Source organism: Poecilia formosa, unplaced genomic scaffold, assembly GCF_000485575.1.
Source record: "Poecilia formosa unplaced genomic scaffold, Poecilia_formosa-5.1.2 Scaffold167, whole genome shotgun sequence".
Classification (NCBI taxonomy): Eukaryota; Metazoa; Chordata; class Actinopteri; order Cyprinodontiformes; family Poeciliidae; genus Poecilia; species Poecilia formosa.
In genome coordinates this window covers 579,824-596,857 of record NW_006800106.1, presented here as the reverse complement: position 1 = coordinate 596,857, position 17,034 = coordinate 579,824, and the positions used below count along the sequence as shown (strand labels likewise).

Sequence of the window (17,034 nt, the reverse complement as noted above, 5' to 3'; positions counted from 1 at the left end):
AACTGTTCTTCAAAATGGAGGAAGTTATTTTGACTTTTTCTAATGAGAAACCTCAAAATACGCATTGTCCACAAAAAACTGATGGAAACGTGTCTTTGTTATTGCCATGTTTTACAGTGACTTCTGTCTCACACAGTGAGATGTTTCTCCTAACACAAATAAACAAGAATGTTAGAAATAATATTGTTTTATTGACCACAAGTCTTTGATCAGTACACATATATCATCACTCTTAAAATACACTAGAAACTGCCAAGATACCCTAGACAATCGTTCACTGTGTATTTTATCAAAAGCAAGGAAAGATTTTGCTTGTTCAAAGTTCTTTGCCAAAAAACATGTCGTAAATCAAAAATTAGACTCCTACTTCTCACTGAAGGTCTTACACTCAATACCAATGTGAAGTGATATGGAGCAAAGTGAATCCACTCGCATCCTTCCACATCCTGTATGAAGGTAGAAGAGAGTCTAACATTCAGCTTCCCCATCATTTGAATATTATTGAAATGAGTCTTTGAAGTGGGTAATTACTGGGCAGGCGGTGTGCTTGTGTCTTTTGAATCCACCTTCTGTAAGGGGGGTTCCTGGGTCGGTGGAGGGGTGGCGTCAAACAGCCGGCATGTAATACGTGAGAGGCCCCATGTCTGTACTATCAGCGGCATCAGATGGGAGGGCGGGGGGAGGTAGTGTGCGGCAGTTATGAGAACTGCAGTGTGTTGAAACAGGCTGACTGCAACACTGCACCGTCTAACATCCCACAACCATGCACTGTCAGTCACACTGACACTCTCCTTTCCTGTTTTTCTCAGTTACACACAAAAACCTGTGGGGGGTTTACTTCTCTTAAGTTGGAAGCTTAGAATGAGTGTGATTTAGAGAAAAGGATACACCTCACCAAATGTTATCCAATGCATGCTGAATTCTCATAGTCTGAGCTTTAATTGTGTTTGAAGGGACTTTTAATTGAAAAGTGCTGACATCTGCTCTAGTTTTCACCTATGGTGCTTCTTAACAGACTGAACAGACCACGTGAAAAATATTTATACCATGACAGAGCTGAGAGCCTCCGTCCTTTCCTAAATGCCTCCCTTTATTTTACTTGCAAACACACACAAACCATTGTGCCGACTTGACCCATGGCACAAAGTACCACGCACGCATATATTTCCATCCAACCGGATCAAATCTAGTCAAACCTGGTACACCAGACAGACTGGGTTACCAGGTTTGTTTGGGAAAGAAACAAGTGCAGTTTAACTGACTCCTCATAAAAAAATGGAGGGAGGAGACAAAGCACTGGAGAATACTAGTTGTGGCACTGAGGGGGTTAAGTCCAGCTTCTGAGCAGACAGCTGAACCTAAATCCCACATACACAACGCCACCCCATCCTCCCTCCCCCTGCTTTCCCCCCACCCCTTCCTCGGCTGGCGTGACGAGCAGGAACATGAAGCAGAGACCCTGACAAAATTAAGCCGGCTGCGAGCCTCGAAGATCCACAACGCATACTTACGCCGTCCGAGGTGTCCAGACGGGGCTGCCGGGAAAAAAGAAGAGACCAGAGGAGGAGACGGAGAGGGGCATGAGACTTGCTTGCCGGTACGATGATCCACAAGCAATCTGTCCTTGCAGGGTTGTATTCCCTTTTTTTTGTTGTTGTTGTTTTATTCCTTGTCGTCTGAGCGGCACACAGACACGGCGAGCACCAAAACACGCATACACGCAGTCACGCGCGCGCACGCAGCCAGTAACACACGCAACCCACACCTCCCCCCGGCACGGCACACACGTTACTCATTCTCTTGGCTCGTCTTAAAGCCAAAGCTTTCTGTTCTGTCCTTTTTCCTTTCTCATTATCTATGTCTGCTCCTCCCTTCCCTTTTTCAATATCCTCTTTCTCTCACTTGACTACACATGCAGTCGGCTTCTCTTCGCAGCCCCCACCTTCCCCTCTCTTTGCTTCCCTCCCTTCGTACCTCCCTCCCTCTTGTGCAGCCTCCCCCTCCATCTCCTCTCCTCTCTCTCTCGTCAGTGTGTGCTTAGTGAGAGGCCATTATCTGAGCCGCGGCAGGCACGTACGTACAATGCAATGTAGGAGTGTGCAGTGAGCAGAAACACAGAGAGCAGTGGGGGATAGTCGCTGGTAGCAGCAGCCTAGGAAACAGCTTGGTGCAGAGGAGCGCTTACCAATGAGAACACCTCTCTCTGACTATATCCACGCCCTTCAGCGCTGCTTCCTCTGCTGCATTCGATGGCGTTACATTGCAGGCTGTGTCTATCTATCTGCTAAAGCTCCAAAAAATGACCAGTTTGGTTTCGTCCGAGCACCTCTTCTTTCGATGGCGGAGGTGGCCGCTGAGCGAACAGATGATCTCAATTAAGAGGCAAAAGGGAAAAGAAGCAAAGAAAAGCAACACTATTTTCTATACGCGCTGCAAACATCATCCGCTCTTCCTCACTGATTTTTTCCATCCCTTGTCGGAGCGTCTAGTTTCAACGAAACTAGAAGGTGCCGCTAACGTCTTGATCATTCGGCGATCATATCAAATCCCCCTTTCTCGCAAACTCTTCAGTCTCCCACTTGTGGCTTTAAGCAAATCCTACTAATTGACGATACCTGCACAAGAGGGCTGGTAGATAAAGGGCAGGTTGTCTTGCTGGCCCATCCGCAACAATCCAAAGGATGCATGGGTTTCCTGAAGCATCTGATGTTAAGACCAAGCATCAAAACTCAATGAGGTCAGCTAGTCCATCTATGCTGGTGGCGGAAAATAGAAACCCGATGAGAATCGTACAATCAGGTAAAAGAGCGAATCCACTGGGCAACGGAGAAGAAACCTTCAAAAACACTCTGACAACAGCGAGTCGGGGAGAAGGATGATTCTGGAGGAAGACAGGGAGGGAAGTCTGTAGAGACAAACTGGTCAGATATAATTTTGACTTTCCTAACTAGAAAGAAGAGCTTTGCAGAAAGAGGACATATAGACAGGATCGTAAGCTTGCAGCCAAACAAAGATAGCTGTCTCCACTAATCAACCCACTGCATTCGCATATAGAGACAACCCAAAGCTTCTGTCTTCGCCGGTCTTCCAGCCTACAATAACACACCTCATATCGCTCTGCCTTAGCTTCACTGCCATTATCATTAACAGCCTCGTCGTGATAGCAGACTGTTTCCTCTCGCTCGCTTGCTGGCTGACAGGCCTTGTCGTCCTCTCCTCTCTCCAACACTGCCGGAGTTTAGAGAACCGATTTAACCAGGTAGACGAGGTGGAGGAAAGAGAAGGGACATAGCTGTCTCCCCAAGCAGATCGCTCAGAACCCCTGCTTGGTGTTTCTCTTACATTACTCAGCGTGTCAGCCAGCCACACTCTGCTATGACTGGATTAACTTCAGTTGTCTATCCCTGCTTCACTTATTCTGCTTTTCCCCAGCTCTCTTGGTCTCCCCAAATTTCTCATTTTCTCGTGCTTTTTCAACAGCCTCCGAATGCCTTTCTCGCTCAGTTCTTCTGTTCAGTTTCCTGAGTCTGCTCTCCTCCTGGTGCAGCTCACTGCATTACAGCTCCGACATTTTCTGAGGCACCCGATCTAGACCGAACACCGCCTGCCTCCGTTGTTGCCTCACATATTCGTATAAAACGCACACAGATGAGCACCAAACCAAAAGAGAAACACGGCGCAACCGAAACTGTCAAAGACAAGGGGAGAGGAGAAGTAGAGCGCTGGGTCATGTGATGGCTATTCACCAATCAGCAAGAGGGAGAGCAGAGAGTAAGAGAGGTAGGAAACACAGACAGTGATGACGCAACCACCTCATCATCGATGTTTCCCACCAGGATGTTGCCTCCACCACTGGGTGGGCAACAGTAATATTGGCTCAACTAACCCTTTCCGTGCTATCAACAAGCCCACACACCAGCCGACACTTGAGTACATCCAACCGGTTCGTGCTCACTCGCTTCGCTCGCTCACTCCCTCAGCTGCAGTGACACAGCGTTTCTAGCTCAAGGCTCAACCTCACGCTCTCCGCCCACATCGTGCCGCACACACTGAAAACAACAAGTCCATTTTTCAGTCTGGGAATGCTTGCGTTCTTATCTCCCGTTTTGTTATTTTACAGTTTAATTGGGATGGGGGAAAAAAAGGACTTCAGCTGAGATCAAAAGCAAATAAGAAAGCCATTAAAAGAGAACTTCACGTGGTCGAGTAACACTAGAAGACTTTCAACAGCATGAACCCCAGAAAACCCGTCTCTGCCAATGCCTGGTGACAAAAATGCAGACCAAAATATTAACATAAAGGGTGATGTCTCAAAGATAGGAATGTGTTTTCTACCAGCCCACAGAAAATCATGAAAGACTCACACATCAAACAAAAAGATTGTTCTCCTTCAGCTGTCCAGCACCGCTGGACACTGGAGTTGTGTACCAGCATCTGTGTATCAGGATATGACTTCACCTGATGTAGGTGGTTGTTGTGAACTACAGACATATAATTGCTCAACCCTTTACTGCCTGTTGCATTTGTACTTGAAACTCACTTTGAAGTAGGAAAGGGATTTCTCTGCTGTGCTGACAGGAAAAAGTGATCAGACCACAAGTTTTCTTAACTGACCTTGATAGTAAGGCTGCATATTACATTATCATTGACAAATATATCATCTTTGTAGTACCGTTTGTCTTTCTGCCATCCACCTATTTAATGATAATCAATAAAATGTTACAAGATAAACAATGAATAAATGAACCACATTAACAGATAATGTGAAATGTCGTGATAATACTTTGTTCACATATGACGAGGACAGATGTTCAATTTAATCCTTTTGACCGCGATGAATATAAAAGAAAATGTTTAAAGATTATGTGGATCCTGAGAATAACTGCAGCTATTTCCATGATGACTGGAAATTAGAATAAATGAAATAAATAAATAAATAAATAAATGAAATTAGTCCCATTTATCATTGGGACTAGTCGAATCTTATCAGATGTTCTCAAAAATCCACTTTAACTGTTGCAGCCTTCATACCAATTTAACAAATGTAAAGAAGTACTTCCATCATTTCGATACAACATTTAGTGTCCCAGGAATGTCAGGAGTTTTAATTAAAAATGACCAAATAGATCATTTTGCAACAGATGGATATGAAATATATAAACAAAACAGAAAAACAAAAAATGGAGGAGGTGGGGCATCATGTGTAGATAGAAAAATACACAGGAAACAGGGAGATAGCACGACAATAACAACAGATGACATAATGGCTAATTAAATTAAAAATGGAAAAAGGAAATAAAAATACTGAGTAGTTGCATTTATAGATCTTCTGGATTGATTGTTGAAATATTAACAGAATATGTTTATAAGTCATACATAAAATGATTCTTATCTGTTGATTTTAATATAAATCTGTTGAACACAAAGACTCAAACACAAAGAAAACTTCAAAAATTGAAGGTAAATTAGAAGTTCTTATGAATTTTAGTTGGCGTGTTAATAAATTAGCTTAAAGTGTAAAGATTGCAGCATTTCATTTCTTACCATTAAAGTTGATTGTTATGGTTTTAGATACTCTAAAAATATTGAAAATGAAATTCCTTCAAAGAATCAAAAAATATATTTTTTTAATGCTACTGGCATTTTTTATTTGCTTTTCAAGCTGACTATTAACTTGATGTAACTACAACTGGACTGAATGAAAGGAACCAGATAGTAAATGAATGCAACATTAAAGACTTGGACATAATCAAAGTATTTCTCCTAAAGGGCCTAAAGAGTCTGCAGCTCCTATAAAAGCTGCCGATCATCCTGGGTGTCAAGCTCCGACAGTAGTGTGAACATTTTGGGTTCTTATCAGAACGTGGTTTTAGTGACAGATTGACAGACAACATAGAAATGATTTAAAGGGAGTGTGTGAACACACTGATGAGTAAAACCATTAGCCGCTAATGACGTTACAATTGGCATCTGATTAGCAGCTCCCTATTATATAGAACTAAAGGATGACTCAGGACCGCTTTTGATCCTCTGCTGTTCAAACGTTTAAATATTCAGACTTATTAAACCATAACAGAATAACTCTGTTGGCAGAGATTCAGTAAAACATACTTTCAAAATAAACTCAGTTGTGAAGCAAAAAAACAACAACAAACAAAACAAAAGGATTCTAATGTTTTAAAAACATATAGTAAACATCTTACATCATTCTTGTGTTTAATTTGTGAGCTGGGTGTATCGTCTCACCCAGAGTTAATGTCTAACTGTAACTTTGCCCTTTTTAATGCCTAACATAAGCAGTTCGAGGATTGTAACAATAATATACAGCTGCAGAGAGCAAACACCAGACAAACCTGACAGAGATCCCTTCTAGTCAGTCCAGTAAGTTACAAAGGTAACACAGACAGTTTATGATCTAAAGCTCAGATGTAGTTAATGTTTATGTATAGGGTTAGAGATAAGGGTTAGTTTTAGGGCATTATATAGACACATTCTTCAACTGCAAAAGGCTCTAGAGGAAAGGTTCCTACAAAATTAAGTTCCCAAAGACTATTAAGACATTTTAAAGTATATAAACAAGATGCAAGCTTACGTATTAAAAGGGCAACAAGCAGACAATACAGTCTATAAAATTAGGGATCCCATTGCAAATGCTTCATATCACAAGTAAAAAAAGACCCAACAATGTTCTGAAATGTTTTATACACATCTATATAGTCAGCCCAAAACAGATGGGGACAAACTTTTAATTGGACTGTGTAAAGATTTTCAGGATGATGTCCGGACTTCAGGAGATTATTAAAACAATAAATGTCACTTGCAGAAAACAAAAATGAGACAGGGAATCCAACCTTTCAGGGGACACCTGGAAGAAATACTGTGGAGGATATAATGTTTGTACTTATGCAGAGCGTTTTGGGTGGAGGTTATCGCCCCGGTTCAGTAAAGCCACCGTACGGGTTCTTCCTGCTGCTGGAGGCTGCGTCGTTCCCAGGAAGGTATCATTTATTTTGAGAATGTCCAAAAATAATAAATTTTCTGCCAGCATTTCTGTGCAGAACCAGAGACTATATTTGGAACTCTTACAAATATAACCCTCTAACCCTGGGAACAACGCATTTTGGGTTTATACACTCAAATACTGTAATGTTAAAACTAAATATTTATTTGGAAACTGATTTTAGCTGGACGAAAAGAAATTTCAAAGAAACTGCTTAATATAGATGAATAATATAGCATCTATGATGTATTTGTGATGGAAAGAATCACTTTCTCACTGAGACTTTAGCAATCCAAATTTGAAGACATCTAGAAAAATGGAAAATGTATTTTTCCCTGAGATGCTCTTCTTTTGTTTAGGTCTCTATTTTATCTTTTCCCTTTCTGCCTGCAGTACAGAACGGTCACTTTCCTAAAATAATGGCCAAAGTATTTTATTTTTTATTTTTTTATGTCTAAATCATCTTTTGGCAAAACATGACGTAGGCCATTATTTTAGGAAGGTGACGCTATGAGATTTAAATAGAAACAGAAAAAGATTTCGGCATAAAGTGGCTAAAAACAATGAAGGAATGAGAAAAGGAAAAATGAGATTCTAGTTATTTCCTATGTTCATCTCCAGGTTGGAAATTTGTTCCATACTTTTCTGTAAAAAAAACTTTTTGCAGAAAATGTTGAGGCACATTTAAAGGAAGAACGAGTAAATTACATATCGTCACCTTCCTAAAATTAGTGGCATAAATCATTTTCTGGCCTAATTTATCATTTGGTGGGGAAAAAAAGGTGATGATTTTTTTTTCCAGAAATAACTTGGCAAATAATGACTTCAGCCTTTATTTTAGGAAGGTGACGGTGTGTTAAAAAATTAACAGAGGAGAGCTAGCAGAGCACACCAAGTGACTGACTGTATGTTTTGTGGTTTCAAATCTTAAATTTTGCAAACAAAACACACCAATTAAAATGTTATTTCATGTAGATGACTCCTGACTGTTTTAGTCAGAAGATTTGGATATTCTGTATGCTGGTCTTTTTTCTTTGTTCCAAAAAAAAAAAAGAAAGAAAATTGACTAATAATAAATATTTCTGAAATGTCAAGCTTTAAATAACCACAGACCAAATTAAAGACACATATACTCTAAGTGGAGAGAATGATGGTCAATTGGATAATGAAGTCTGGAAATACAGATATTATTCCAAAGACTCATTTCCTTTTTCATGCTTATACACATCTGGAATATACATAAATCAAATCCCAGATCTGGACAGACTATCTCGTAAAGTGGATACTTCTTTGATTATAAAACTACAGCAAAATATTGAAAATGAAGTTACTTCAAAGAATTAAAAAAACCCATTTTTTTTAATGATACTGGCATTTTATATTTGCTTTACAATCCCACTGCTAACTTGATATAATTACAACTGGACTGAATTAGAGGAAAGAGATCACAGAATCGTAGCTGGAAATGTTTCTGCATGTTGTCCTGAATTGACTTTGTTTGCTATGAACTTTAATAACCCGAACTGAGCTGCTTTGAGACGACTTTGTTTCCAACACACACGCTGATAAGCGATTCGCAGACATCAGCATAAAGACGGGGTCATTTCACATAAAACATATTACTCAACATTTCTGGTCTCTACTACAATCAGGTCGGATTATCTTAAAAAAAATAAAATAAATCATCAGCCAAATACGAATTTGTCTTCAAGATGACTTTTCTTTAGATTTCATTAGAGCAACAGTTGAGATGACTAAGTTTTCAACCAGCAGACTCTTGTGACTAATGATGTTACAACTGAAAACAGCCTGAAGTCTCATCTTCTAAACAGATTCAACTCCACTCACTTCACACGAGAACCAAGCATTCGGTCTGAAGACGCTCAAATTAAACTGATCTTTTTCACTTATCAGGTGAAAATGAAAACACACTTACGTTGAATCGGCTGTAACCCGGCATTGAGAACGAGAAAGAGTGGAAAGAGCGAGATAAAGACTCCTAATCTTGCATCGATCACCTCGATTCACACAGAAGTCAAACTGTCATCCAAATGAGCTGTCTCCCGCCCTCGTCTCAGCCTCTTTCTCTCCATCTCTCTCTCTCTCGCTTCTCTGCCTCAGGCTCGGCGTTTCTCAGCATCACGGAGAAAAGGTTCTGGTAGTAGGAGGGATGACTGAGAACAAAAGTCCATCCTCAGTGGTGTGTGCGAGTTGCTGTTTATGACTAAAGCCTGACTCATCTTTCTCTTCGAAGCTAAGCACTGAAACGAAAACTCTCACGGAGGGCAGCTTTTGAAACGTTACCAGCACCGCTGCAAATGCAGGTGGAGAATTGAAAAGAAAAAAAGCATAAAGAACAAATTGTTCTTTTCCTTTTATTAAAGTCATTCAAATATTAGATTCATTGTGTGTGTGTGTGTGCGTGCGTGCGTGCGTGCGTGCGTGTGTGCTTCTTTTTATGATTCTTTAAATGCCGGCTCAGAACCATTAGTCAGGAGGGCTACCCTCTTCCTGTCAGCTGACGCTCTCCTCCTCCGTTGCTCTGACTCTGTACACTCCCCTCCCCAAGCACAATGTCCTGCAGTCAAACAGCATCAAGGTCATCTGATCCCACATCGCTTTATCTTTCTGTCGTGGCCGTGCACGCGCGCATACACACACGCACAAAAATATACATTTCACATGTGCATGCGAAGGTCTCGGGTCCTGTGGTGATTTTTCTCCATGCATTCAGCCGGCTTCCTCACACACAGTAAAGGATTGTTCACAGAGGGTCAGTGGGTTCATTGGTGGGAGGGACGTCAGGTTAAAAATAACAGTAACATGAAGTCTTCAGTGATGCTACTCTGATTCCCTACTATAACAATAACTGCTTTGTTGTTGATTTTTTACCATAAAACTGCCTGTTTGCTCTTCCCTGCCCCCCCTTTTTTTGATACCCACATCTTCCCAGACTCCCACACAAAACGGTGTGCGCTCAAGGTGTGCGCAGTCATATCTGCTGACATTCGGCACGTGCAAGCCAGCACGATTCAGCTCAGCTGGGGCAAGCCCCGCCCCCTTTCCTCAAAGCCTTACACCTCTCCTCACAAAGAAAATGAGAGGAGGGGCTAGGGTGAGAGGAGGTAGGGAAAATAAACAGAAAGGTGGTGATAGGTGGAGTGGCCCGCTGGGGTGGAGCTACAAAAAATAATAAAAATAATTAATGAGTAGAAAAAGAAGAGGAGGAGAGGGGGCGGGGGGGTTAGGAAGGCCGCTCTTTGTGCTTGAGGGTGAAATGAAAAGAAGGAGCGGGATACAGCCGCAGTGCACGGATCAGCCGGCGCAGGGGGAACCTTGGATGTGAGACAAAGAGCAGCGGCGCAGGCAGGAGGGGAACAGGTGGGACAGATGGAGTCGAAACGCTTTCAAACAAAAACAGGCACGCCGTGTACCTGGATGGCAAATCGAACTGGGCAATGCTTCCCCCTGTCAACAAGGTCCAGTGGCAACTCGGTCAGCTGACACATGTGGAGGTGAAATGTTTTGAGGAACAATACTTTGGAGCCCAACCACAAGTTTGTCAGAGCGCAGAGAGAAAACAAGAAAGCCCTCCCTCAGGCATCCACTGTGGCCTCCACCGTGGCTGGTTGCCAGTGTTGTCTCTCATGACTGGAGCTAAGATTAGCTTCCCATATGCTCCGGTCTGGCATTGCCGGACTTAAAGGGACCAGGACGCCACTTTGTCCTCTGCAACCCTGTACACAAGGGCTGCAACTAACAATTATTTTAGTAATTGATTAATCTATTGATTATTTTTGACTTTTAATCAAATAACAATATGCATATTCTACAGCTTTTTCTTTTAACCACTTTTATGCAATATTAGTCATACATTAAAGGGGAAGTATTATGAAAAGTCAACTATTTTTAAATTTATATTACGCTATAATGTTGTTTCCTCATCAAAAACACACCTGCAGTGTTGCTTTGATTCTTTCATGCATGTTTGAGAATTCCTTTAATCTCCATGGCAAAGTGGTGGAAAATTACTATAAGTTAACATCTGCTGATCATGTTATATGAAATGCTTGTGGACTCTCACCAAAAGAACTATCTGGGTTACATGTACAAGGTTGGAAGTTGTTTCCCACAGCTGCATGAGAACCAGACTGTCTCACCCATTTGTTTTGAATTCCTTCTGTGGTATAAAACTTATGTGTTGTCTCTGCCTGGCAGAGTTTTCAATCCAGAATTACTTCATTATTGATTGTCCTACAAGCTCTCTGAGTTGTGTACAATTCATAAATAAACCTGACTGAGTGATTTTTACCTGAACAGTGCTTGGTAATAATTTTTTCCACAACAGCAACCACTCAGCTGTGCAAAACGCCTGGTTGGACGTAGCCCCGCCTTCGAGGAGCAGCTCCTCCTCTGAGCTGCAGTTTCCAAGCTTCTGAGCTTTCACCTCACATAGCAGCCCTCTCCTCAACTCCCCTGCTCAGCTCCTTCAGGCTAGCCAGCAGCAATTAGCAAACAACTGGTGGAACTGAGCATCAGCTGAGCTCATTATAAGAGCTACTTCCCAGTAAAACGCTGATAAAAACATTCTTAAAAGGTTAATAGAGGAGCCATGTTGTGATGACTTCCTGAAGGCGGAATTTCAAAAAGTGCAGAAGTTTCTTAAAGAGACAGAGGCCCAATTTTAAGGCATTAAATTACAAAGTTAAATTTCTTTTAAGTCATATTTGATATCAATAGCATTTTTGTAACAACTGACGTAACATAATTACTTGATTGTGCTATAAAATGGCACTATGTGCCTGGAAAACACATAATACTGCCCCTTTAAAAGATGCAAATAAACAAATAATTCAAATCCGTTTTTAAATAATAAACATTTTATTGTTTAAAATGCAACACCACAGAATAGCAGCTAAAGCTAAAACTATGCCACTTGAGGAGTATTTACAGGGAGTTTTCTAAAACCTAAATGCCAAATGTATATATTTTTGTAAAGCTTTGGCTTAATTACTGCTCTGAATATGTTGGGTTTTTTCACCAAATGCTGGTTTATGAGTCTGTATATTCTAGTTAACAATTATTCGATTACTAAATCAGTGGACGATTATTTCAATAACCGACTAATCATGATCTATCCGATTAATCATTCCAGTCCTAGTGTACAGATTTCTTTATAAAGCTCTATGTTGACAGCAGATGACGACTGGAGACGATTTCTGAGAACTGACCCATTTCCAGCTTACCACTGTCTCTCATGTCCTCCGACAAAGAGGTTCCCCCTGAATCCATTTAAATAGGCCTCAGCAATCACGATTTTCAAGTGTGTGTTTTCTATAGTAGGCGCTGAAAGCTCCAACAGCTGTTGAACTGTATTACATAAAACCTGGCAGCGTGTGCCAGCCGAGGGATTCGGGACTGTGTTGAGCGCGGTGGGAGCAGCGGAGCAGGCGCCAGGGAAGTGAGAGTTAAAGAGCCAGAGCAACAGCTGAGGGCTCCACCCCCTTGTCTTTCCATTCATTTTTTATTAACTGCGGCACCAGGCGGCTGACGGCCTCCCTTCCAACACGAAGCCCAGGCACGACCAAAGACGCCAGCTACCAGCTAGCCGTTACTCATCTGCTGCCACACAGCGTATCGATCCAGCTGCAGGATTCAGGCCGGCATTCAGAAGGACGTAACGGATTTGTTAAGTGCTGTACTTTATAGGCTAGCGCGGTGTTAAATATTGATGACTAAAAATGAAACTGTACACGTTTGGGTGACATGTTGCACTGGAGCATGTGTAAGCGTGAGAAGTTTCGTAATCATGTGATAAAAAGAGTTGTTTGAAAATGAAAGAATGAGAGCAGGAGCTTTAAAGCTTGAGAACAGCTGACAGCTTCGTATCAGAGCGGGCTGCCAGTTCGATGTTTGTTTTTCACCAGCAGCTAGCAGATAACCTTGACTTTAATCTCAACCTTCTGCAAAAGTATTTATACGCCCTGAACTGTTTTCACATCTTTCAACCACAAACTCTAATGTGTTGTATTGGGATTTTATGTGAGACAAAAACAAAGTTGCATAATTATGAATCTGATGGTTTTCAGAAATGTCTATGAATAAAAGCCCAAAACGTCTGGTGTGTATTGTACTTATCTCTCTTGAGTTATTGTTTTGTACTGATGCTGTCTTCATGCTACTCAATACATCACCTCTGACCAGAACAGCTCCCCTGTTCCTGCTAAATGAAGGCATTCCCTCAACATGATGCTGCCACCACCATGTTGTAGTAATAGAATTTGCCAAACTAGTCAATGTTGGTTCCATCTGAACGTGGTGCCTTCTTCATGACTTGCATGTTGAAATGTGTGGTTGTAATGTGAAAACACATGGAAAAGTTCAAGCGGTGTGAATAATGAATCCAAAAACGACACATTTTGGATGAAGCTCCAGTCAGAAACAATTTATTTGAATTAGAGGTTAGGTTTGTTCTTGCCATTTGTATGTTTTTATAAATGGAAAGGGTTTTGATAAAGACCAAAAACCCTTTCAGATCAGAGGAAAGGATTGAGCTATTTGTCTGTCTGAGCCTGAGACCATCTATTAGCTCACAAGGTTTGTGAATGCAGGTGGGGAAGCAGGCTGCGGTTCTTCACTGAAGAGTGGAAACCTTACAGAGCAGCAAATACATCAAAACCTGCCACTCAATGGAAGAGCTGATGTCAAACCCTCCACTTCCTGAATCTGTACCATATAGCGAACCGCTTACTATACACACACACGCACACGCGCACACACACACACACACACACACACAAAAACACGTGGGGCCTGGCTAGATTAGTCATGTGACCAGCCTTTTAATGCTTGGGCTAAAATTATAGCGATGATGTCACCAGACATTCAGTGTTGCCACGGAAACTAGGTCAGCGTTAACCCTTTGCGAGCACGGCCGGGGATTCCACACATATCATTAGCAAGTATTCCAGGTGCCATCGCTACTTCGCTCTGTTCCACCTGAGCGACGTGTGAAGTTCATCACACGTACGAGGAGGAAATCCTGTGCATGGGCGTGGAAAGACAGGCAAATTCTTGCGAGCACAGCGTGTCTGCCTTATAACCTGTTGTGGTAAACCCATTAAATACAGGTCGGTTTCCTGAACAGCGCAGAAACTGTGCTAAAAAACTGAAAAGAAGTCATGAAAAAAACACCGACTGTCTGCAATCCAACCGCAGCTTCTTTTTTCTTCTCACAAAGCTCAACTTGTTGAAGTTGTTGTGCAAAGGCGGAAAGCGCTTAATGATACCGTAAGGGTGCTTATTTGGATCGTCAAAATGAATGCCCTCTGCATGTGGGGTGTACGCGGTGTTTATCTTCGCGCAACCAGGGAAATGTTTGGCGCAACCAGGGAAATGTTTGAGTAGGAAACGGATCTTAATGAGGTAAACATTCCACCCCCGGGCAAGCACAGCAACCTCTCCGAACAGGAGAGCCGGAGGAAAAAGGACGCTGACTTGTTAAACACAGGAAAGCACACAGAAGACAGTGTTCCCTGTAGACCAGATGGCAATATATACTTTAAAGATAAAAGGGCTGTGTATATGTGGACAGAGATTAAAGCAGGCTTAGAGATAAGCTGGATGTTCAAAGATCCGTGCAGGACTTATTTATGATGTTTAAAGGTGATGGACTAACCCAGATTTGATGTCACTGTAGAGACAAATGACAAATCTAAGATGTAGGCAGTACCAGTGGTCTTTCTCGCCAATGTCGTGTTTGTTTCCAGTTTTCCCTTAGTCGCATCGCCACGCTTTCCCGCTTCACAAAAATACACTAGCGTGTCCCGACATGGCGTTTCTCAGCAACAGCGCGCCGGCGGTTTCTGCGCCCGGAAATCCGACACGTACGCATGCGTGACCCACTAACTTTTACTCCCTTTACCTCATTTGACTCCAGAACCCAGGAGAAGCAGGACGGCTTCCCCTCCCCGGCTCCCGAGCCAGCACGCAGGGTTCCGCCTCCTCACTCTTTCCCTCCCTCCCACCGCTCCTTTTTCCTGGTCTCTTGTAGTATCTGCACATGCCTGGCTCTGGCACCAATCAGAGGGCAGCGTGGGACGCTTTAAACTCAGGATGCCGCAGCGTCATCGCCGAGACACTGAGGCGAAATCGTGGTGACTTCTTTCAATGACTTTGGAGTTCAGATGCCTCAGTTGATCTAATCCACCTGTATTCGCTTCTGGAGGATGAGGTAATGAGGTCACGCATTCGCGGCGAAGTGCTGCAAACAGTCGAATGCCAACCCAACGGCACAGACTGTCGAAGCTGTCCTTTGTCAACTCGTTGTGTGCAAAGACGCTCGAAATAAACCAATGATGTACACACGAGTAGACATGAAAAACTGGTCACTGCGTTGGCTAAGCTCAATGTTAGCTCATGAGTTAAGCCAGCAGCAACATGAAATGAGATTATGGCACAGAGATGACAGATGTAGACACAAACACAAACCCAAGGTCTTGTCTTACCTCAGCTGCTTGTTCAGGGAGTCCCACACGGTCTTGACTGTTGTCTTCAAAATATCCCACCTTTACAGCCGGTCGAGGAGGAGAGGGGCGGGAGGGGGGCAGAGAGAGAAAAATGGGAAGGGGAGGGGGATGAAAGATTAACAATCAATAGAACAATGTGACATGGGACTGTGCTAGGTAAAAGTACCAACAGCTGCATGACGCCAACCCGCAAATATTCCTGGCAACGAAAAAGCCTGCGCGGAAATCTTTTCTTTGATTTGTGCTCAACGTGAGCCGGCGTTTTCCCCCCTCCGCCGCCGCCACCGCCGCCGCTGCTTATACAATTATGTAATGTCTCCATACAGACGCCGGTGCGAGGTTATGGACGCACGTTGGCTTCGCAACAGGAAATATTACAGCAGAGAGTGCACGAGCGTCGGCGAATGGGATGGAAGAGGTAGAAAGGATGGAAACACGAGCGTGTTTTTATTTTGCACAGCGTGTCTCTGTTGTTTTCATTTGCCCCGGTTGTCTCCGTGGTAAATGATGTGTTTTGTCTTGAGCTTCTCCCCAGTCCAACTAGCCTACGCACGCACGCACGCACGCACACACACACACACACACACACACACACACACACACACACTCCCTCCACCGCTCCATCCCCACCTCCTTGCCTCCACCCACCTATCAATCCTAAAATAGTCTAGAGAGAGGAATATTTACCCTCCAAGCCTCGGCGCTGCTTCGGTTCGTACTCCTCCGTCCGCTGACCGAATCCCCATAAGAGGATCTCTGGCTACCTCTCTCGTCCTCGCCCCCTGCCCCTCTGTCCCTTTCTTCTCTCTCCGCGTCTCCCCACTCTTCCTTCTCAGTCTGTCTTTCGTCTGCGTTCCAGCAGCCCATTCAGGAAGCCATCTTGTGTTTTTAATCGGGTTTTACATGAGCCCTCGTACGCACGTTCTCTTTCTCTCTCTCTCCCTCTCTCTCTCTCTCGACGCGCTTGCTCTCTGTTGCACTTCCCCCCTCCCTCCCGCCCCTGTCTCTCTTGCTCATATGCCAATAGGTCTACCTCGCAAACACATGAACACACACACACACACACACACACATCTGAGGGATTTTTTTCTCTCTCTCTCTCTGTGACTGCTATCACTCCTTCCTCCCAACCGTTCAAGGTTTTTTCATCTGTCCTCCCGCATATCTGATGTCCAAAACAGCCGCCCACTCCCCTCCGACCCCCTAATCTATCTACAAACATATACACTCATGAACTAAAGCGCACACGCACACACAAATGTGCAGAGCTCACCCCGAGAGACGTCACACTACAGATATCACACAAAGGCGGCCTGTCCACCAATCAGAGGCCGGGCGGGCTCTGCTGCTAGGGTGAAAATGAAGGAGAGCAGTCGAGGGTGCTGAGAGGAACAGTAGAAAGAGGACGTTAAATTAAAAAAAGGCTCTGTGTGAGTGTGTGTGTGAGTGTGCAGTGCAATAAAAGAAAGACTGACATAAAGAGACAAAGTGAAGGTAGGTGGGAGG

The 17,034-nt window shown here is 43.2% G+C and overlaps 1 protein-coding gene across 5 annotated transcripts in view; it reads right to left on the bottom strand.

Annotated features, from left to right (window-relative positions):
• tet3 (tet methylcytosine dioxygenase 3) overlaps positions 1-16,492 on the bottom strand; it is a 39,999-nt gene extending 23,507 nt beyond the window's left edge. For 3 of the 5 annotated variants that reach the window (XM_007564714.2, XM_016677835.1, XM_016677836.1), the window contains exons 1-2: positions 16,216-16,492; positions 15,508-15,567 (exon numbers count right to left, since the gene is read on the bottom strand). In XM_007564714.2, the coding sequence (XP_007564776.1) occupies positions 15,508-15,567; positions 16,216-16,395 (240 nt within the window). In that variant the 5' untranslated portion in view covers positions 16,396-16,492. Of the gene's footprint in view, positions 1-1,511; positions 4,386-8,936; positions 9,342-15,507; positions 15,568-16,215 lie in introns of those variants that run through there. The other 2 variants (XM_007564716.2, XM_007564717.2) reach the window with 2 other exon arrangements.
• Positions 16,493-17,034: the final 542 nt, after the last annotated feature.